Source organism: Heloderma suspectum, chromosome 3, assembly GCF_057233095.1.
Source record: "Heloderma suspectum isolate Gila_16-S chromosome 3, 16-S_ref, whole genome shotgun sequence".
Taxonomy (NCBI): Eukaryota; Metazoa; Chordata; class Lepidosauria; order Squamata; family Helodermatidae; genus Heloderma; species Heloderma suspectum.
This window is the reverse complement of record NC_139460.1, coordinates 76,809,739-76,830,553: the sequence shown is the minus strand read 5'-3', so window position 1 is coordinate 76,830,553 and position 20,815 is coordinate 76,809,739. Positions and strand designations below refer to the sequence as shown.

The 20,815-nt window shown below is 41.9% G+C and overlaps 1 protein-coding gene across 4 annotated transcripts in view; it reads right to left on the bottom strand.

The window, feature by feature from the left end:
* Positions 1-290: 290 nt before the first annotated feature.
* Positions 291-20,815, bottom strand: part of CHODL (chondrolectin) — a 42,543-nt gene continuing 22,018 nt past the window's right edge. The window contains exons 2-9 of one of the 4 annotated variants that reach the window (XR_014788821.1): positions 8,355-8,667; positions 5,955-6,112; positions 5,369-5,416; positions 4,889-4,975; positions 4,692-4,756; positions 4,238-4,340; positions 3,027-3,105; positions 291-846 (exon numbers count right to left, since the gene is read on the bottom strand). Coding sequence is in view for 3 of the 4 variants with exons in the window: in XM_084841705.1 (XP_084697831.1) it covers positions 762-846; positions 4,238-4,340; positions 4,889-4,975; positions 5,369-5,416; positions 5,955-6,112; positions 8,355-8,667 (794 nt within the window). In the remaining variant the exon portion in view is untranslated. The remainder of the gene's footprint in view (positions 847-3,026; positions 3,106-4,237; positions 4,341-4,691; positions 4,757-4,888; positions 4,976-5,368; positions 5,417-5,954; positions 6,113-8,354; positions 8,668-20,815) is intronic. The other 3 variants (XM_084841707.1, XM_084841705.1, XM_084841708.1) reach the window with 3 other exon arrangements.

Below are 20,815 nucleotides of genomic sequence, written 5' to 3'. Positions count from 1 at the left end.
CATTCCCTACCTGCTCAGTTAGTTTTTAGTGAACTGAATGACATTAAATTAATTTGCCATGGGCAGAATGATTCATGTTGACTCTGGACAAGCATATCATCAAAATGCACTCACTTGCTAGCAAAGTACACTCATTACAGTGCATCGCTTGGTTTCCCCATGTTTCTGATGCTTATCATTGCAGACGAATAGCGCGGCCTTGTCAGATGTCTTTACTAACGTGGAGCGAAGTTAGCGCAACCGTTAAATCACTTCCTATGGCAAAGAAATAATCTTACAATCAATATTTTATAAAATTTTTATGCAAAGATAAATTATTCTGTTACACTGTAAATTTATATTAACTGAATTTACAGTACATCCATTAATGGGAAACAGTACAATGTATGAGAAACTAACAAGAAAAAGGTAATAATTAAACTAGAAACAATTGTTCTAGAACTGACACATACAGTAGACATTTTCCTATATATTCCAAATGCTCTGTCCATCACATTACTATCTGTAGTGGAGTCATTTTCCTTAGCAAAATAAATGCATTCTTTTCTCTTTTTTTAGAGTGCCATGTTTTGCTACTGAATTAAAAATCAAACATTGCATATAAAATGATCTGAGCAATTGCCTCAAGGGGGAGCTTCCAGTTCATTTTGCTGATCCGTTGCAATTTCAACTTCAAGCCATTCCAAGCTAATATCTGACATGACATTAAAATAGATCCTGAATGTAAAAGTGTCATTCCTGCTTTCTTTTCAGTCATATCTCTATACCTCCATGCTACTGTCTTTCCTTGGGTTCTTAGAAATCCATAGTGTAGACTGGTCCGGACTGGTTTTTGTTCTTCCTTTACTGGAAAATTGAAAACACAACTCTATGTATGCATGTCTGTATATACTTATTTACAGCACATCTATTCTTTTCATACATTCAATTAAAGATGCAGTGAAAGATGGATGGTACACAACAAACAACTGTAACGGTCTTCAGGATTGTCTGATGCTTCCTCATTTGGTCTTCCATAAAAAGATGGTGCATGATGTAGCTGAAAACTGGTCTTAGACTTAAGTGGATATATTTCCTGAGAGGAACACTGGTAAAGACGAATATCACAAACATATTAGGGCAGTGCTGTCTCATAGACCTTCATGGTCCATCTATGTAACCTTCAAGGTCAACCTTCAAGGTGCCCACCCTTGACAACTAATGATATGGGGTGCTTCTAGATGGAGGGTTCCTACCTCTACCAATCAAAACACATTGAGTAGCCATTCTGTCTTTTCTCCCCTAACACTTTTTGTGGAAAGAAAAAAAGATGGAAGAAGCAGTAGGAAAACATGGGGGGGGCGCTACATATTGAAAACAACCATGTCTGGTACCCCAGTAAAATTCCATGAATGAGACAAGGCAATTGCATGATAAATGTCTCATCTAGAAAAGTCCTTAGACTCAGTGAGCCATTACACTAAGGCAGGGGTGGGCAACATGTGGCCTTCCAGATGTATTCACCTACAACTCCTAGCCAGCATAGCCAATGGTGAGGGATGATGGAAGTTGTAGGCCAAAACAAGACAAATGAGTGGATCTTTCCCATGTAATTGCTACCCATCCAGGATGTATGGGGTGAAGTTGGTGCCAATCGGGTGATGAAGAATATCCCAACCGACCTCACCCACATTGTGCCTTTAAAGATTACAGCAGCATTACAGTGCAGTTTGAACTGCATCTCCCGAGCTTACAGTATACAGGCTGTTGTAGCTTCAAGGCCTTCACATGGAAATAAACCAACTGATACCAGATGAAGAGATTCCCTGTGCAGTTTCTGGGGAGAGCACTTGGTAGCTTGAGGAAGTTACTCATCCCTGCACTAAGTTAGACTTTATTCCTCTGAACTAGATCCTACTAATATTTAAGCCTATGGGAAAAGAATGCCACCATGTTAAATAATGGAGGACTCTTGAGCAATGACTGTAGTTGGCATGTCAATTCTACTTGCTTAATAAGGCTTACCCTGAGCCACTAGCATAAGGTGGGGTGGAGGGAGGAGGTTAAAAAGTCTTGAATAGATTAATACATGCTTGAGGGAACTGGCGATTTTGCTAATTATACTATTTACATTGAATTATCCAGCAAAATTAAGTATATACTTAACTGCCACACTGGACTTGATAAAGTGCCTAATTCTGACTGGCATGTGCCTTCTCTATTTAACTCTATTTACCCGTGAACCTCCATTGCATTTATTCATTCATAACATGATCCAAAGCTTATTGGAATTAATGCAAAGGTCCCCAGTGGTAAGCTAATAGCCATTACATTTGGAACACACTAAGTAAGATACCATTCATGGCCTTCAAAAAAAATAGTGGCTTTGATTCCTCATTCCACCACTAACTGTCCTATACTTGGAAACCAGCTCTGTGATGTAAATGTATGTCACAGCTAAGATGGAGGCCCAGCATCAGCAGTGTGGGAGCTGCTTTTCCATGGCTTCATTCCAAGGCACTGTTGTCACTTTTAAAAACCCAGCATCACATGGCCAGACAAATGTGTGGGTTCTTCCCATGCAATTGCTACCCACCCAGGATGTGTGGGGTGAGGTTGGCAACAATTGGGTGATGAACAATAGCAAAGAGCAAAAGGTTCGACAAAAAGGATGTTTAAGTCAATGGAAAAAAATGGGGTTTTTTTTCACTGAATTAAACATCCTTTTCATCTACCCCTTTGCTTTTGGCTGTTTGGCATTCTTCGTGGAGTTCCCTTTTTGTTGGCTTTTGATGAAGAAAAGCTCAACTGACCTCACCCACATTGTGCCAAGCAACCTTTAAACAGCAACACCACTGTGCAGTTTGAACTGTAGCTCCAGAGCTTATACAGATTGTTGTAACTTCAAGGCCTTCACATGGAAAGAAACCAACTGATACCAGGCAAGGAGATTCTCTCCCTGTGCAAACTCTCAGAGGAGAGCTCTGGGTGATTTGGGGAAGTTTTCAGGAACTGTAGCTCGCAATCTTAGAAACTGAGAAATATACCAAGTTAGAATCTAAATGTTCTGCAAGGCATTCAGATGATAATGGAGATGAGTCATTCAAGCAGTCTCTCCTTGCTTCCCTAGAAGAAAGGAAAGGGAAAGCCACTAAGCATGAATGAGCTGTAGTTGGTTTGCCTAAAGCACAGGAGAAATGCTTGGCTTTGTGAGGTGTGTCTACCTGGACACTTCTCATCCCTCGCTTTGGCTTTCAGTGCTACCATCAGATGTTTTACTCCCTACAAGAGCAAAGAACAATACAGCAAGAGAACTCCTCCCTTTGAGCAGAACTAGATATTGTGCTTGACATGAGGCTGCTGCTGAAATGGCAGCCCTGTGTCAACTTCTTCCCCTCCTTGTAACTTTGAGTCAGACATGCCTGTGTTTTTTCACCCCAGCTCCACATCATGGGCTACTGCTGACTGGGTCAAGGAAATGGGGATATGACACATGTCAGTCCAATCAAGCATTATGGAGACTGGGCAAGTGGAAGAGGAACTCAACATGGGATCACCTTGAGTTCTACCCTGATTTTTTTCCTCTTTCTGTGTGGACGGCAATACCTGCAATGCCCACATGATCATCCCCACTTGCTGTACAGAGGAAGCAGTGACCACAATATTCCAAGAGCAAATATTAAGGGATGTCAACAGATCCAGCCCTGGGAAACAGCCTTTGCCAATGCTCCTTTTGATAACCGAAACTAGCCATATCTTCAAAGGAGGGTTAGTCATTGAGTGCCTTGGATCTTGACTCCTTTTAAGTAGACTTTTGAAAAGAAATATGTATATGTGTGTGGAAGCAGGATAGATAACACATCCCTTTTTATATTGTGGAGCCTTCCCTTCCTGTTTAGGTATTAGGCTGAGGTGCCGCTTTTCTAGCAGTGTTAATATACAGAAGTAAGAAAATCTTTGCACTAGCATAAAAGTAACATTAATTTATTTAGGACATGGGGCATGTTTACTGTGTAAACACGCTAATATTACTGAAAACCACATTATATCTTTAATTTGTGGGTGATTATTTAATGTGTTCTTCTGTTAGTATAGTACATTGCACTATACCGTGATAAAGCTACAGTTCAAATGTGAATGGCCTTGCATTGCATGTGGAATGGACCTGAATATGAACAAGTGACTAATGGATGTATACATTCCACAGTACATGAACTTAAGATCGAAGGTTTCATGCCTGTCCAAGCACAATATTTACCTTTTATGCAACATCTGGAAACAGCAAGTCCCAAAAGCCACTAATATCAACAACAGCAGTGGTATAGTTGGTATAACAACATAAATTAGATTGGGAATTAAACCTACAAGAAAAAAGATTTCATTAACATCTTTTGTTTGAAATTGGAGGTTCCATTTCCATCTCATTAAAATGGTATATGTAAATTCTCTCATTGTGCACTCATTAAACCAGGGGTGGACAACGTGTGGTCCTCCAGTTGTTTTAGCCTACAACTCCCATCAGCCCTAGCCAGCATAGCCAATGCAGAGCGATCAAGGGAGTTGTAGGCCAAAACCTCTCGAGAGCCACAAGTTGTCCACCTCTGCATTAAACACTGCCAAGCACAACTACGGCTGTCTTATGCCAGTTGTTCACATATGTGATAAAGTGGGCTCTGAGTCCATGAAATCCTATGAGACAAGAGGTACCTAACCTTAAGGACTTTGTTGGTTTTGATTTTCAAGCTGTAATTCGGGGAATCCTGGACTTCCATCAAAGCTTCAATGAGAAGATTGTTAATGGCAGAAAAGCTTCCCTGAAAGCGTTTTTAAAATGGTCACTGCATGTCTACATGTTCTATGTTTTATGCTTAAATATTATTCATATATTAGAATCATATATATCAATTACCACCAGTTTCAGTAACAACCACCGGAAAATGATCTTCTGGCTTGCTTGAATCTTGCGGCTTCCCTGCTGGCACAGTTGCTTGGACTTCTGAGAAAGCAATTACATATTTTAACAACATGAAATCTATTTTTTGAGCTGCAGCATCTGCTCACATTATTCTACTTTGAAAGGAAAACAAAGACTCCACACCTAATCATTTTTTAAAAGGGAATAAGTGTGGGTGATAAATTTGTCTACCGGACTTTACTGTAATGTTGCGATCACATCTGGAATAGGAGTTACAAACTGCAATATTTTGAAACATATCCATTCCATATGCCTATAAAAACATACATTGTAGATATTACTCTCTACCGGACTCATCATTCATCTGTTCCACCAGTAGTCTGGTTTTCTAATCTATAGGATTGTTTTGACTTTCAAAATGATTAATCAGATTATATTGCTTTACCATTGCAACTCAATCCAAAAGTTTCTTACCAAAATGTGGATCTTCTCTGTCTCCTAATTCTTTCTCTAGGATGTCATCTGTTAAATCAATCAGTCAACAATGAAAAAAAATCATTTACATTATTTTGTATGTGTCACCCTGGATAGAAAGATAGGCAATGTTCGGTTTTAATAAAAAAAAAAAATCTGTGTACTTTAAACTAAACCACAAGTGAACAATTGTGTTTCATGAGATGGGATGTTGGACTTAAGATGTCAAAAGGTCCTACACCTAAAAGCTACTTAACTAGGGTTGAAATTCTATTCCCAGTTATTTGGGAGTAAGCCCCATTGATCTCAATGGGATTTACTTGCAAGTACGCATGTATATGATCACACCATTATTATATTTTTATCCCACCCTCCTTCCACCGGCTGACTTACTGATGAGTGTAAGCAAACAATTATTACTGGTGGATTGTACAGGATTCCTCTTTGGTTTTGAATTCCAAGAATGGTTAAGAATTGTTCTCCCTCTGGAAAGAATTGTTAAGATGTCACTGACAACCCATGTATTTTGGAACAATAAAACAGAAATCATGCATTACATATGAAGCCTGGCTTCAGCATTCCCCACCTGGTTCAAACTTGCAGATAAAATTGTGCTTCATGTTGCATCTGTCATCATTCCATTGGTAAAGATAAGGCCCTCCCAAACCAGGATTTGCAGTTGGTTGATGATACATCACAACACAAGCTTCACTCCCGCAGGAAGGTTCATCTGTATACCAATTTCTATTACAATGTATGAATACAACAACAAAAAATATTAGCGAACAGGATTGTTAACTTGGGAGTCTTTTCTGTTCTACTGACTCCAATCTGAATAATTCCTTCAGTCACACAGTAAAATCCAGAGTACCCAAAAATCTGAGGCTGAGCTAGGAGCAAGCGCTTCTGTCAGATTTTCCCATGACAAGAATAGCATTTAATTTTTTAAGAATGAGCAAATACTCATTCCCATATTCATCCTAAACAAACCTCAACGTACAGAAAAAAAATGCAGCCCCAGCTTTGAAATAAACAAACAAAAAATGTGCACCTGATTCTTTCCTATCCTCCCTGGCTCTTCTAATGTAACTGCCTTGAGAAAGAGAAGTGCAATATAGATAATTTCTTGTAGTCCCAGTTAGAGTGGTGCCCAGATTCAATGGGAGAAGGGAGATTCTCAAGTAAGAAGCTAGTTCTCTGTTGTCATTGGGATCAGGCACAAAGGAGCAATGAATGACTAGGCAAAAGATTATGCCTTGAATCATCAGAACAGCAGTTCTAGAGGCCATTAAAGCTTCAGTTGTTCTGGCATAACTTCTGAACAGAGCAGAATGACTATGAGTTTCCTCATCCAGGGATGAAATTATTGAGAGCCACCCGGGCATCCAAATGGTGTTCCATCTCTTGTAGATGCCTAGCCTTTGGGTGAAATAATGAGTTTGGGGGCCCAGTAGAACAATGCCTTCCATACAGAAGATCTCAGGTTCAGTTCTCGTCAGCTTTGTTAAAAGGCAGCAGGTAGCAGGATGGAGAAGACCTTTGCTTGAAACCTTGTACGCAGTCTGATTACCGAGTCACTGAATTTAAATTTGTATTTATTGTTTTGTTGTTCCTATTTATTTTAGTTGTTACCATTTTGTTTTATTGTTCCTATTTATTTTAGTTGTTAGCTTTTTACTGAAAACGTCAATAAAGATTTTTTAATTAAAAAAAAACACACAGAATGAAAGAAGGCATGCAGAGGTGACAACAGTCCATACAGGTACTATTTGGAAATGCTACTGTGCAACAGTGCAGGACATGGGAAAGCAGGGACACGTTCTCCAAGGTTGGGGAGTGGGAGCGACAAAAGCAAGTGCTGCTCATTTCACAGTGGGTAACTCATCCCTAGGTCATGTTTCCATGCACACTGCTTCCCTCAAAAGAAATATTTCCACCATTTGATGGGCATCTCACCAACACAGCAACAAGGATGGGCTACAGATGAATAAGGGAAAAGAGGAAGACTGCAGGGCTCTGTAGACAGAAGATCCCAAGGGAAAGGGAAAGAGAGGAAGAGGAAGAAAGATGAAACTGAGGCCAATGGAACAAAGGCAGGATACAATCAGAAGAGGAGAGAAGGTGCAGACTCACATTTTTCTACCCACTCAGTTACGACCTGTACCATCTCAGGCCATGGGTTCTGTCAATACCCTGTGCTGTAGCCTGGGCTGCAGGGATCTGCTATGGATCAGATCTTGAGCAGGTCAGGTTTGATTAGGTCAGGTTTCTCAGGGAAGCAAGATGGAAAGAGATCTGCACAACGGAAAGTTCCGAGCGGTGCCAGGCTGGGAAGCCAGACAGGGCTGTCTGTACGTTGTTCCAATAAGGAGCAAAGCAAGACTCGGGCTTCATAAGAGTTTGGCTGCTTTTAAGGCGTTGGCCCCACCTCCACACTGACTGAGACTTTGTTAAAGGGTCCTGGCCTGTTTCAGCAATCTCGGGCTGTGATGACATGGGACTGGCTGTGGCCTGAGTCCTCACAGTCTGAAGAAAGAATGTGACCTCTCGATACAAGGGAGCTGGCCCCTGTGGTCTTTCTGGAAAACTCAGTCTTGGGGAAGTGGAAGCCTCATAATGCCTTCCTGTGGCAAGTCCTCTCCCTGAACCATTAACTCTGGAGCCTCTTATTCAGAGGACAAAGGGTTGGGGATCCTCTGAGGATGAGGGTTCAGAATTCTGGACCATGACACAACATAGAAAACATTTACTAGTGGGCATCTCACTAGCAGATATTTATTTATTAAACTTTTATTTATAGAATATCCATGTATTTATTATTAATACATAATGCATTTATTATTATTTTTGCACAAGTTCTGTTTTGTCTTGAGGGATTTTGAGGCCCTTAATATATCAGGCCTTATATCTGCTTACTGCTAATTCTGGCCCCGAATCCCTTTGGTTTTCAGCAGATGCCTTTGAGTAAAACCTCACAAACATTTACCTGAAGAGGGAACTGCTTTCATCTGTCCATTTGTAAAGGTCTGGGCAGGCACTTGACGTAGTTTGTCCCTCACCGTTTCTCCATAGCCCAATCCAGAAATCCCCATCAGAAATTCCAGCGCCTGATTTTGTGAGATTCTGCAACATACTTTCTATTAGCTTCTGCTCTGTTTCACTTTCAAGGCTTAGGAGTACCCCGTCATCCATTTCACAGGCATGGCGAGCCTCCTGGAAACCCACACGCCTGGACACGTCTTGGAAATAGGCTATCTTGTAGCAGGGATGTGTTGAATCACCATAGCATATCTTTTGACCTTAAAAAACAACAACAACCACAAACATGTCAATATTTACTTACTGCATTTTTACACTGCCTTTCTCGAACCAACCAAGACAGTTTAGAAAAATTCATAAAACAGAAATCATAAACAAAGAAGTAGTAAGACATTAAAGCAACCTTATAAACCATAATAGCAATCTTAAAAAGCCAAATTAACAAGACTGTCTTGACCCCCTTCCTAAATGCAGAGAGTTTGTCTTAGAGACTTAATTCATGACAAACAGCGTATGTATGACACCAGACTTACTTTCCTCCCCCCTATTTATCTTTACTATTCTGCTATAATTCCATGCTAACAATGATAAATCACCCCATCAGAAAGTTAAAGGGTTTGAAAATGTTAGTGAGTTGTTTAATCAGCCAGACAAGGGGCATCTCTACACCAGCCTAAAATCCTAAAACGGGGTTTTCTGCTTCCGTTTTAAATGCAGGGTCACAATGACTCCCTTTTTCATGTGCTCCCTTCTCCCCCACCCCCTTCCCCCTCCTTCTCCCTGTATCTGAGTCTTCCATTGTCTTTCATTGATCTTGCTCCTCCTGCTTGCCACTTTTACTCTTTTCATGCAGGAAAGGGAAGCAGAACACAACAGGGTAATTTGATAGCTCATTATCTGCAATCTATTTAAAAACAGAACAAAGGGCAGTTAGTGCAGGAGATGCCTTGAATGATCATGGTGTCATGTAAAGAGCCCGCAAACTTCCATGAAGGAGCAATCTCAATCGCAGGATAAAAGCTCAGTGTGAAGGAGCCCAAGAGCAAGAATGTTAACACTGACCTTAGAATAGCTGTTGCAGACACTGGATATTCTATGAGTGAAGATTACAAAACACAAAATAGATACACAGGGGCGGGGGGGCGGAGATGAGAATCATGGTTTCTGAATAGTTCAATATCAATAGTTTCTGAATCAACAGTTTCTGAATAAAATGTCCTAAATTTTAATTACATATTGGGTTTTGGGTAGGACTGGTAAAAAAAGTTTGTGGAAAGATGGGCTTCTATTATTGCAGTTTTGAGTTAACTCCACACATTCTGGAGAGATTTGATCCTCTTGACATTCCCTTTCTACTTCCTTTTTACCAATCCCCTCATTTTTTAGAAGTTTTTTCTCTTCAAGTCAAAAGTGGCTGCGTTGGACTTTGGCAATTTCCTACTTACATATGAATGAAATTTGCTACATTGTGGTCACCGTTTCCAACTGGTTCAACAACAGTTTTGATATTATATTTTTATTTTTTATCATTATTGTAGTGTGTGTGTGTGCGCGCACACGCTTTTGTTTTATGTTATTTTTTGTCTGTTTGCTTGCTTGCTGCCTTGGGAAGGTTTACCCAAAAAGGTGGCTTATAAAACTTTTAAATAAATAAGTAGACATTTACATCTTGCACTAGGGCACCAATAAGGATTAAATCCAGGGTCACCTCCCCTCTGGTTGGTTCCATGACCAACTGTTGTAGGACACAGTCATTTACGGTATCTGAAAATTTTACTTCTTTGTTGTGGCCTGAACATGAATATGCATTTATCCAGTTCATATGAGGGTAAATGAAGCCAACCAATACTACTAGAAGTGTGCGTTGACCACAAGATTCGACTTGGGCCCCAAATCGGTGCTTTGGAAAATGGCCCAATTCTGCTCGGACTGATTCAGAGGCATCCACTTCAGCTTGGGTACTGAGCCCATGTTGAGATTTCGAAATCCAATGCTTCATGCCTCCGATTGGCTGTCATGGGAAATCTAAAAATAGCTATAACTAGCAGTGGTTTTTGTGCTATGTCTGTGTGTGTGTGTATATATTATATGTGGGTGTCTATATATATACATGTATACACATATACAAATGTGCGCGCACACACACACACATTCTATCTATCTATCTATCTATCTATCTACCTACCTACCTATCTAATATTTAGGAAACTACCAATGGAATTTCTTGGCAGAATTGGATAAAATGTGTAGGGATAGTTGCCCCTTCTGAGGGGATTAAGCCCACCAAGTTTCAGATGAATAGGCATGGGACATTTTTTGCAAGAACAGCCTTTACATTTTGAGGGTATCCAAAAAAGAAGAAGACGTGTTTATCCCCGTATTTTCCTTGTGGACCATTCTTCAAAAAGTGACAAACAACACAGAGGTGTCTCTAAGTAAGAAAACTGAAAAGTTTCAGACAGATAACTACAGTGGTTCATGAGGAAGGAGAGTCCTCCCATTTGGGGTGTGTATGATTTGCTACCCCTTCCCTCCCTCATATTTTGGGGGGCAATTTGTATGAAAACAGCAGACATAATAGAAGTGACTGCAGGCAAGAAACCAGCAAAGTTTCAGAAGGATAGGCGCAAACAAAGCCTCCTGCAGGGTCCAGCTGACGTTCTGGTCACTTCGAAAGGAAGCCCCCTTTACCTAGACAACAAAATGGTCTGAAGGGGCCCACTTTGGCTCAGGCGTTGGCCAAATCTGATGTACATCCCTAATTTCGACCACATTTGATTTCATTCTCCATCTAGAGATCACCCTGAACATTTGGGGATGGTGATAACATGTACCCACTACTAAATTACTCTTGGGCCCTGGTATTGTCATCCATAAAGTTTCTGTGATGTATGCTGTGTTTGAGGTTTCTAGGTTGACATTATACAATACCTTCTTTTGACATAAGAGCAACACTATACCCTTTTCTTTCTGTAGAGTTTGTACTCAGAGATTACTATATCTCACTAGTTCTCTCCATTCCACCAGGTTTCCATTATGCCCACTGTATGTATGTTCTCATTCAAAACCAAGCATTCCAATTACATACTCCCATCTTGGCTTGGAGGCTTCTACCATTAATATAGAAACACGTATAAATTGTGTCCTTCTCCAGATGACTCTAGTATGTGCATTTTTCCCTCTGACATCTTTGACTGACTATAATGTTCTATGTATGCTTGTGGCTTATTTCTACCCCATTCTCATTTGGGTGATCAAAAACATCTTCAGCCTCATCCCTTAGGAATTATTCATCCTGAACCAGAAGCTCCCCAGCTCCTGTCAGCTGCCTTTGGAAAGTGTCCAGAAGCATCAACTAGCAGCAAGAACGCTGAATGGGCTAGTCCTTGGATTGCACCAGATACCTATATGTTCCCATATGTTACCAGGCTCATTTCAAAGTGCTAGCTATCACTTTTATAGCCTTAAATGGCTTAGGATCCAGTTTCTAACATATAAGGTTGCCCAGTCTCTAAGTTCATCTGGAGAGGGCCACCTGCATGTCCTGCTCGCATCTGAGGTACATCTGGCAGGGAACACAGGAGAGGGTCAGCTAATAACAATTTGTTGTTGTTCTTGTTTTGGGATTGTTCATCTGTCACCTCTGCTTTACTTTAATTGCTTGCCTTGGTTTTTGATTATGTTATATTGCTTAAGTCACTCCTCTCCATTTTATCCTCACAACAACAACCCTGTGAGGTGGGTTGGGCTGAGAGTCTGTGACTGGCCCAAAGTCACCCAGTGAGCTTCCATGGCCGAGTGGGGACTAGAACCCAGATCTCCCAGCTCCTAGTCCAACACTCTTGCCACTACACCACACTGGCTTTCCAGTGGCTAACATTCATAAAGACATTCTCTCTCTCTCTCTCTCTCTCTCTCTCTCTATATATATATATATATATTGGGGGGTATGTATAATGTAATACACAATATAGTTTAGAGCTAGAGCATAGAAACAAGATGATTCAAACTATTTAATGAAAACAAGAAATGTACGTCAAACTCAGATGTGAACTCAGTCCACACAAGATCACCCCCCCATTTTCCCATGAAAACATAATTTAGATCAGAAAGTTTTCCTTCTACCACATTATGTGTGAAATGTCAGCAAATACCATATCGGAAGCATGAAATAGTGAAAGAAGGATAGGCATGCATTTATTCCTTGCTTGGTTTCATAAACGAATTATATAAAAATACATTCCAACTCTGCAAAGAAAAGTATCTGGCACCATATAAAGTTAATATCCTGAACTAATGTCAGAACTCTTCAAAGATTCTTTCCTAAGCTATTACTTGACCACCAGTGTTGTGCCATTGTCCCATCTTTTTCTTCTTCATTTCTATTATTTCTAGTGCCACTGAAGGAGCAGGTGTGATCACGTACTGTGCTGGGACGTAGTTCTGGGAGACATGTGAACCCTGTTCAGACCTTCCCCCTGAACACTTGGAGGAGGAAGAAGAGGAGGAGGTGGTGGTGTAGGGATTGCACCCACTTGTCTGCCCCTTGACTACCATGTGTTCAGTGGAAGCTAAGGGTCCTTACGTGCATACAGCTATAGGTGTCTACACTCCTCCACATGACTGGGAAACCTGATTAAACAGGGTTTCCATTCCCATAGCAGAGCCTACATGTGCACAGCAGTATGTGCATGGAAACCCTTTTCAGAACTTCTGTTGAACAAAAGACCGCCTTCCCCTATATATACAGCCAGTCACCCCCTGAGGTCTTCAGAAGAGGCTTCACTGGTTGTTCCATGGCCAATACAAAGTCACCAGGTAACCACATGTAAGCAGGCCTTCTCACTGATGGCACCTACCCACTGGAACATTTTCCATGTGGTTCAAGAGGCAGAAATTGGCAAGCTTCAAATGCTTCTTGAAAACACATTTGGTTATACAGGCTTTTCCTGGCCTATAAGGAACTATGCCCTGGTTTATTGTTGTCTTTGCTATAATGGTTTAATTATTTATTATTGTATATTGTTTTTAATATTGCTTTATATATGTGTTTTAATGTTAACCACTCATCATTCTAAGCAATAAAGAAGTAAATAAAAATAAATATGGAAGGTAGATCATGATCTTGCTCCTTCCTTCATACGTTCAGTCTAAACATGGAGGTGACATCTGAAAACAGCTATGCCCAAATCCCTATGGCCTTTGTTCAAAACCCTACCACTCCATACCGGTTATATTAACTTACCTCACAGGATTTGGGCTAAGGTGATTAAGGGCCCTCGGTGATCAGAAGCGCCCGAATTTGGAGGTGTCAAATCAGCCAATGCAGAGTGGGAGGAGTGGTGGAGGCAATCTTTACCTCCCTGTCCTCCCGCCCTGCAGATTTCACTAGACAGGCTTTTTAGCCCAATGAGCAAGGGCGCTTGGGAAGGGAAGGGAAGGGAAGGGAAGGGGGCTGGAGGAGGCTCAGGTTAACTCGTATCCTGGCCTCTACGGTTTCCTCCCATCCCTGCCCACCAGAACGCCCCCTTTCCCCCTCCTCCAATGGAGCAGGGCTCAGATCTCCAGCTCCCCTTCCAAGGTTGGAGCACTGTCTTTAACCTTAGAAGGGAGAATCAGAGCAATCCTATGATCCCTGGGATACTCATCCAGGGACCATAGGTTTGCTCTCTAAGATTCTGAAGTACTGTGTTGTATATGCCAAGTGCCATATCTATTATAAACAACAACCCCCACCTTTTCCCCACTGAGTGAAAGCCATATTTGGGTTCTATTCAGCTATGAAGATAACTTGCATGAACCAGAGTGAGTCACTGTCTGTCATCTGGATCTACCTTACAGGGCTGCTGTGTGGTTTAACAGAGATAACCCCGTGTATGATACCCTGAGCTGCTTGGAGGAAGGTGTTGGGTTACAAATGTGGTAAAGTGAGAATAAATCAAATAAATATGTGATATGATACTCACTACTGGCCCCTGCTGAGATTGCAACCTTCATATTCCCAGAAACCAATACTTGTCAGCATTATTCACCTCCTCGCCAACATGAATCCATCCAGTAATTTTGCCCGCTGATACCTATTTCATTTTACTATTTTTATGTTAATGGAAAATATAACTTTGGCCCCACTTTTAAACACTCTTCCTATAGGGTAAGTCTCCATGAACTCAGAGGCATTTATTTTTGAGTAACCGTGCCCAGGATCACACTGTTCGTCAATAATGCTTTGATACGAGCATCACATAGACATTCCAGCCCTGCCCTACCATAACCTGATGAAGTCAGCACAATAGGTAGCAAGGGGTGTAGAAGGGGAAGAAGCAGGGGAAGGACCAGAAGTGTAACTAAGCCAGAGGTGAGGAGCCGATGGTCCCCCAGATGTTGTTGGTCTACAGCTTCCATCATCCCAAGCCATTGGCCATGCTGGCTCGGGCTGATGGAATTTGGAGTTCATGACATCTGGAGGGTCACATGTTCCTCTCCACTGAACAAAGCTAAGACTTTGTGGAATCATCCATTCTTTGAGCCCAGGTGAAACTCGAAATACCATACAGGACTCGAAACCCCATTATAACAATTTCTATTCCCTAATGCATAACAGGAGGAGGGCCTAATCTTTAGTGGATCATGCAATATTACTATTTGCCTAAGGGTGGCCTATCTCAGAATGTATTCTATTTCCTGCTATCTCTTCCTGTCTGCTCTCCAAACAGCCAGGCCAATTCACAGAAAAACCTTAAACATGTTTACTCAGAAGTAAGTTCTATTGAGCACAATGGAATTTTCTCCCTACTAAGTGTGCTTAGTAGGATTGTACTGTCAATAATAATAATAATAATAGTAATATAATATATTACATTTATAGCCCACCTTTCCTTTCTTCCAAGGTGTTCAAGGTGGCATACATGACTCTTCACCCCAATTCTATCCTCACAACAATCCTGTGATGTAGATAGACTGAAAGATTGGTCCACAGTCAGCCAGTGACTTTCATGGCTGAGTGGGGATTTGAACCTGGGTCTCCCCAGCCTTAATCTGACACCCCAGCTACTGGATCAGTTCCCTTAAGTAGCAATCAGCCATGAGTGTGACCTGCTTTTCACATTGTCCCGACTCACAAAACCAATGGTTCCCACACACCTATATCCACCATGTGTGTGTTTTTTTTTCTGAATTACAGTGGGAGGCTCTTGTACCTCTTAGAAAGTGAAAAGGTGAGAATTTCCTGCCCTCAAAGGAATGGCATTTCTGCATGAGTCACTATTGTGAGCATGACTGAAAGGAGTCAAGACAAAAACAGCAATGATTCATTCAGAGATCCAAGGGTCATCCTCCTCAGAGAGCAACTAATTCTGGTGCATCTCTCAATAGAGGTGATGAAAGAATCCAATCACACCTAATACAGAGATGCACAGGGTAATTCCCAACTCCAGAAGAAGCTGGTTGGAAAACGGCAATGAATGCAGAGGCAATGCACAGACACAGTGGGGAGCCTCTTCTCTGGCTAGATGCTCTGGGCTTATAGATACTAGTTACTCAATTTTCTGTGATACACTTTTGGTGGTAGAAAGTATGCCCCAACAGGAGAGGATTCTGCTACTGAGCTTCTAGAAGACAGCTCATTGATGACTTCAGAAAACAAGATGCTAGACTAGACAGACGTTTGGTCTGAAGTAGAACTCTTCTTATGTCCTTCTGTCCTTGCTTACAGACAGCCTCCCTAATCTTAAACAGCTACTCTCCAGCGACAAGTGGTACATCACAGAGATGCTTACCTACTCAAGGACCAGGCCTTGCAATAAATCCAGATGCCAACAGCGTCCCCATATCCATTCAGGCAACAACACTACTGCAGGACCTAGCACCATCAGCCACAACAACAAAGGCTTATTCAGCTCCTCATCCCCCAACATGATATATGCTACCGCATGCCACCAGTGCCTTTCTTCCTTTTATATAGGACAGTCTTCCACAACCTGGTGCCTTCCAGATGTCTTGGACTACCACCCCCAGCATTCCTGACCAGGCCATGCTAGCTGGGGCTGATGGGTATTGAAATCGAAAAGATCCGGAGGGTAAGTGGTTGGGGAAGGCTGACATAGAAGAAACAGGCTGATCTCTATGGAAAAGAATACATGGACACATCGAAAATGGCAACATTCAGAATGGGAGAACATTTCGATCTCCTGGGACACTCTACTGATGACCTGAAAGATGCCATTTTCTAACAGGGGAATTTCAAAGAGAGACTCCAGCTGAATGAGAACTAAACAAAATGTTTGATTCCATTCATTTATGCTTGCTTTGAGAAAATGGGTTTCCTGTCCCACGACAGGTGTTAATTAACATAACAAAAGTGGTACTGTTGTGTTATCACCACTTACTGCTATTGTGGATATTCACTTTGCTTATCTTGAGCTTTGCATAGAAATGATCACAGACAGTAGTTGGCGCATTTCATTGCTATTTGGCCACTTTTCCATCGATAATCATGCATGTATTTTTATTATTTATTTATTTACAATATTTGTATACCGCTCCTTATCTAAAACAGATCTTGGAGCAGTGAACAGAAAAGATAAAACAGTAAAATAATAAAAAGATTAAAACACCATATTAAAATTATGCTTTCGTAAAAAACAGAATGCCAATAGCAACCGTGACTGGTCAATTAAGGAATGCCTCCTGGAACAGTGCTGTTTTTAGGAGGCGCTAGAAACAACACAGTGTTGGTGCCTACCTGACCTCCAGGGGAAGGGAGTTCCAAAGAAAGGGGGTCACCACACTGAAGGCTCTTCTCCTGGTGACTCCAAACAGGTCCTTGCTGGACCACCAGGAGCAAGCCTTCTGATGACCTCAGTGACTGAGCAGGTTCGGAGAAGACGCTCTCTCAGGTATCCTGGTCCCAAGTTGTTTAAGGCTTTGTACCCTAGTAAAACCTTAAATCTGGCCTGGTAGCAGATAGGCAGCCAGTGCAGTTCTCTCAGCAAAGAAGTTACATGCTGAAAAGGGGCAGATCCTAACAAGAGCCAAGCTGTTGCATTCTGCACTAGCTCCAGCTTCAGGAGCAGCCTTATGGGTAGAGTGTGTTGCAGTAATCCAGGCTTGAGGTTATCCAGTGGTACAGCACCTGTACCACTGTCACCAAGCTATCCCTGTCCAGGAGTGGCCATAGCTGGCAAACCAGCTGAATCTGGTAAAAGGCACTCTGAGCCGCCATGAGTACTTGGGCCTCCAGCTACAATGATGGATCTAGGAGTACCCACAGTCTACAGACCTGATCTTTCAGAGGGAGTGCAACCCCATCCAGAACAGGCAGTGAGCCTATCTCCTGGACTCAGGAGCCACTCACCCACAGGACTTCCATCTTGCCAGGATTCAGCTTCAGTTTATTGGCCCTCATCCAGCCCATTACTGAGTTCAGGCTCTGGTCCAGGACTTGCACAGCCTCTCCTGATTCAGATGTCACAGGGAGACAGAGCTGTGTGTCATCAGCATACTGATGGCACTTGGCTCCAAATCCCCTAATGACCGCTCCCAGCAGTTTCAAATAGATTTAAATAACATTGGAGACAAGCTGGTACCTCGCAGAACTCCACAGCTCAATTGCCAAGGGGCCAAGGAATGGTCACCCGATGTTATGCTCTGAAATCAGCCCTACAGGTAGGACCAAAACCACTGTGACACAGTGCCTCTGATACCCATCCCGTGTAGTCGATCTAAGAGGATACCATGGTCGATGGTATCAAAACCCAATGAGAGATCAAACAGAATTAACAGGGTTGCACTCCCCTGTCCCTCTCTCAATAAAGGCCATCCATCAGGGCGAACAAGGCTGATTCAGTCCTGTATGTATGTAGGTAGGCAGATGGATGGATGGAGAGGTAGGTGGATGGAGAGGTAGCCTAACTGAGGATAACACTTCATGCTTCTGATGGAGTAGACTCTAGTCCATGAAAGCTATCACTACAAATTTGTTCATCTTTAAGATGCCACAAGACTTTTTGTTGTGAAATACTAGTAATTTTCTCACAGCAGAGTTCGTTAATTACCTAATCAGCTAATAGGCAATTAGAAGGTTTCTTCTGAAGTCAGAGATATGACACTGTCATTTTTTATATGACAATGAGAGTGACAGGGATGACTCCAAGGAGAAGGAAGAGTCAGCAGTTGCTCTGTCAAACCATTTCCTGCTCCCCTAACTTTCAGTCATAGTGGCTGAATTCACACGTAATGCTAAGCCAAGGTTTATGTTAACTATGATTTGTTGCTTTATCCATGAATTGTTTTGCAGACAAGCTAGCAAACCCCACTTTGTTTTCCCTATTTCTGGCTTGTTCCTTCCCACCCATTTTTCTCGCCTCCTGAGCAGTTTCATTTTTAGATTGGTCTTTCTGGGTGCTTCTGTTTCAGGGTGGACAGCAGCAGAAACAAGTCAGGGATAAGCTATGGTTTCGGGTTCAGTTACCATAACAAGCCATGGTTTAAACAAGCCAGAATTTGTAAGCCAATGACAAACCATGGCTTAGATTTGTGGTTTCTAGCTGGTAAACAAACCATGGTTTGTTTGTGGGGAGGGGTTCAGGCACAATGATCTGGTTCACATGACATAACAGCCTATGGGTTAAACAACCCATGGGCTGTCAGGGACAAGTGGGAGAGAGCAGATGCACTGCCTGCAGTGCACCTGCCACTTCCACTTTTACTCAGCAGCACACGATCGGCTCCTTCATATGTATGTATATATGTATTTATTTATTTACTGAATTTCTTAATCACCCATCTGGCCGGTCACCCAATACAATTTTAAAACAATAAAATTCTACTTTAAAACATCATATTTCTAAAAATACCCTAACCCACCCCAAATGCCTGCCTGAACAACCACATTTTTAATGTGTGGCGGAAGCTCATTAAAGAGGGGGCATGGCGGAGTTCCCTAGGGAGGGAGTTCCACAGAGTGGGGGCCACCACAGAGAAGGCCCTCTCCCTCATCCTCACCAGCCTAGCTATCCTGGCTGATGGGACAGACAGAAGGCCATCCAAGGCTGATCTTGTTGAGTGGCCTGTCTGGTGTTGCTGGAGGCGCTCCTTAAGATAGGCTGGGCCGGAACCATTTAGGGTTTTAAAGGTAAAAACCAACACCTTTAATTTTGCCCCGGAAAACAACTGGTAACCAGTGCAACTCCTTCCGCACCTGAGTGATGTGATCATGCCGGCGGCTGCCTTTAATCAGGCTTAGCATAACACGCAAACCTGGATCACTGGGTTTTTTAGGGGCTAGACAACCCAGCAGTTAACCCATGGTTTGTTTTGGATTAACAGTTGGGTTATTTAGCCCCTAAACAACCCAGTGGTCCAGGTCTGCACATCGCACTAAGCAACCTATGAAGGACTCAATCATGGGTTGCTGAGTAAAAGCAGAACTGGCTGGCATGCTGCAGGCTGTGTGTCCGTTCTCTCCCACTCACCCCTGACAGCCCATGGGTTGTTTAACCCAAGGACTGTCATGATGTGTGAACAGGCAAGGCAGATTTCAACAAACTACAACATGGCTTAGTTTCATGTGTGAACCAGGTAAAAGCCCTACATAATATGCATTGAATCCTTGCTCATCTAAAAATGGCCTTTGACACCCCTTCATTCTCCTACCCAGCTAGCTCTTCTGGAGTCACCCTGGTAAAGGATTATCCTGACAAAAGCTCATGAGTTTGGAAACAAAATGAAGGAAGTTGCACGAGAATTACTGTGTGGTTAGGAAGAGAGAGAAAAAGGAGAAAAAGGAAAGGAGAAGAAAGAGGACTAATGAGATTCTTAAAAAAAAAAAAAAATCAGACAAACCCAAAATGGTAAATAACAGTCACTTTATTATCTAGTCTTACAGGTGTTTCTTGGTTGCTGAAAATGGTGATAACTTCATTTGGTGATGTACAAAATTACATCTGTTTCATCTCTCCTATAAGTGGTCCTGACTATTTGAATGTCACGTACAATTTCAACATGAGTGCTAATAATGTGGAACAGAAAATGCAGGAGTGAGCTGATAAATAGAAAGAACAGATCTGTATAGTCACATTTGACCCATCCATGATGTATCATATGATTAGCAATCATCCTATCCTATCATCTTGTCAGAACTTTGATCTGATTCAGAAGCCAATCTTGTGATGAATTGCATTAAATACTATTGATGTTTTACTGCAGCATAGTCTCTTTTGTCCCATTGATGGGATTAATCTGCATTTTAGGATGAATCACATTACATCTCTTCAAAAACTCCTGCCACAGCATAATTTCATAATTATACTCGTTAGTAAGGGAAACAAATAAAAATGAATCGCTTCTTCTCAGCCAAGTCACATCTTCCTCTTTTGCTATTTAGACTACTTTTTCAGCCCGCTTGCTTGG